We start from the raw sequence: 2,500 nt of genomic DNA, 5'->3' as shown, positions 1-2,500 counted from the left end.
TCTCGCTCCCCCCCTCACTCGCCCCCTCTCTCGCACCTCCCCGCTCCCCCTCTCTCTCGCTCCCCCTCTCTCTCGCTCCTCCCTCTCTCACTCCCCACCTCACTCCCCCCTCTTGCTCCTCCCCTCACTCGCCCCTCACTCCCCCCCCCTTGCTCCCCCTCTCTAACTCTGCCCGTCACTCCCCCATCACTGTCTGCCTCTCTCTCTCTCTCTGTCCCCCCAACCATCTCCCTCCCTGTCTCTCCAATTCCGCACCTCCCTCGCTCTCCCCCATTCTTCCTCCCTCCTCTGCGCCAGCCAGTCTCCCTCTTGCCCACCTCCCTCCCTCTGCACCCTCTGCCGTCCCCTGCCCATCCCTCCTGGATCTGGACAGAACACAGGGCGTCTCTGACCTGCAGTTTTTGGAGCTGCTCAGTTCCTTTCTGTTGCTGCAGGCTGACCTGTGCCAGCAGGTCGGTGCGTTGCTGTTTCTGAGAGGCCAGCTCTGTCTCCAGGGCATGCAGCTGGGCCTGGCACTGCTTCCTCTGCTCCCTGGCGCTGCGTTCCCTCTCTCTGTCCTCAGCCACTGCCCGCTCTAACCTTGCCAGCTCCTGCTCGTACACAACCCTGGGCCGGTCGTATAGCACCTGGAACTGCTCATGGTAACGCTCCCAGTCCCTGGTGCCCAGGTCAGGAGTGGGTACCACCAGTTTGCCGAGACTGGGTGCCCATTTCGCAGCCTCCTCTCGCAGCCTGCCTACCTCCTCCTGGTGCGCCTCCTCTAATCGTTTCCTCTCTCCCTCCAGCATGAGGAGCTTACTCCCCAGGCCTAACTGCCCCCTCTTCTCCTCCTCCAGCTCCCTCCGTCTCTGCCCCAGCTCCCTCACCAACTCGCCTCTCCGCTGGCTCTGCCTGGCACAGCTCTCCTGGACCAGCCTCAACTCCTCCAGCAGGGAATGGCGGTCCATGGAGACCCTGTCGACTTGCCCCCAGCTCTCGGCCACGGAGTCCCGAAGACCCTGCAGCTCCCTCTCCAAATCCCCCACTCCCCCAGCAGGAGGCAGTGCCAACAGCGTTTTGCAGCTCGGTCCTCAGGCATGTGTTCTCCTGCTCGAGGGCACCTACACCTGTAGAGGTAACTCTCCAACCTCTCGTTGAGCTCCCTCAATTCAAGGGACTCTCCCCCCACTGCCCTCTGCCTCAAAGGAGCCTCCATTGCTCCTCAATGTGAACTCCAGTCAAAACTCTCTCTCTCTCTCTCTCCTTCTCTGTTTCACTCTCTCTCCCTCTCTCTCACACTCTCTGTATCCCTATCACTCCCTATCTCTCTCCTTCTCTCTCTCACTCTCTCCTTTTCTCTCTGTTTCTCACTCTCTCTGTCTCTCCTCTCTCGCTCTGTTTCTCGTCTCTCTCACTCTGTCTCTCACTCCCTCTGTTTCTTTCAGGCTCCCTCTCTGTTCCCCTCTCTCTCTCTCTCTCTCTCTCTGGTACCCTGTCTCACTCTCTGTCTGCCACTATCTCTCACTCTTTCGTTCTTTCTCACACCCCCCACTCTGTCTCTCTCTGATTCAATTCTCTGTATCTTTCTCTCGCACTCTCTCTCTGATTCTATTCTCTGCCCCTCGCACTTTCTGTCTCTCTCAATCTCTCTTTCTCTCGGTCTCTGTCTCTCTCACTCTCTCTCTCTTCCTGCGTCTCTCTCTCTCTCTCAGTCTCTCTCTCTCTCAGTCTCTGCCTCTCTCTTTCTAGTCCGAGCTTCAGTTTGCTCAGTGATACTGATCCACTGACAAAGCAGTAATAAGGCCCCCTCTCTCTCTCTCTCTTTCTGTCCCTCCCCCCTCCCTCCCTCTCTCTCTCTATATGACACGAAAATCCAGCCCCCTCAAGCCTGACTCACATTTCAGGAGGGCCCCCCGACCCTTTCAGATTCTCTCTCTCTCTGTCCTGTGACAAAGGAGTGTCACCTCCCCCCACACAGACCAACTACCCCAACCCCCTCACAGCCAGCCCCCACCCCCTACTCCTCACAAACACCCCCACAAACTTTCCCAGCCAGCCCCCACCCCCCTACTCCTCACAGACACCCCCCCACCCTTTCCCAGCCAGCCCCCACCCCCTACTCCTCACAGACACCCCCCCACAAACTTTCCCAGCCAGCCCCCACCCCCTACTCCTCACAGACACCCCCCCACCCTTTCACAGCCAGCCCCCCACCCCCCTACTCCTCATAGACACCCCCGACCCTTTCCCAGCCAGCCCCCACCCCCTACTCCTCACAGACACCCCCCCACCCTTTCCCAGCCAGCCCCCACCCCCTACTCCTCACAGACTCCCCCGACCCTTTCCCAGCCAGCCCCCACCCCCCTACTCCTCACAGACACCCCTACCCTTCCCAGCCAGCCCCCACCCCCTACTCCTCACAGACACCCCCCCACCCTTTCACAGCCAGCCCCCACCCCCTACTCCTCACAGACACCCCCCCCCACCCTTTCACAGCCAGCCCCCACCCCCTACTCCTCAC

The 2,500-nt window shown here is 60.3% G+C and overlaps 2 protein-coding genes across 2 annotated transcripts in view; one reads left to right on the top strand and one right to left on the bottom strand.

Annotated features, from left to right (window-relative positions):
• Positions 1-1,777, bottom strand: part of LOC132207441 (uncharacterized) — an 18,482-nt gene extending 16,705 nt beyond the window's left edge. Inside the window, exon 1 of the mRNA XM_059642942.1 lies at positions 393-1,777. Coding sequence (XP_059498925.1) covers positions 393-947 — 555 coding nt within the window. The 5' untranslated portion in view covers positions 948-1,777. The remainder of the gene's footprint in view (positions 1-392) is intronic.
• The window catches only part of LOC132207450 (insulin receptor-related protein-like), a 62,993-nt gene continuing 61,438 nt past the window's right edge, over positions 946-2,500 (top strand). The window contains 1 exon segment of the mRNA XM_059642976.1: positions 946-1,114. Within this exon segment, the coding sequence (XP_059498959.1) occupies positions 946-1,114 (169 nt within the window).

The sequence above is a fragment of the Stegostoma tigrinum genome, chromosome 47 (assembly GCF_030684315.1).
Source record: "Stegostoma tigrinum isolate sSteTig4 chromosome 47, sSteTig4.hap1, whole genome shotgun sequence".
In the NCBI taxonomy this organism is placed as follows: domain Eukaryota; kingdom Metazoa; phylum Chordata; class Chondrichthyes; order Orectolobiformes; family Stegostomatidae; genus Stegostoma; species Stegostoma tigrinum.
Note: the sequence above shows the minus strand (reverse complement) of the source record. Positions and strands in the feature narration are given on the sequence as shown.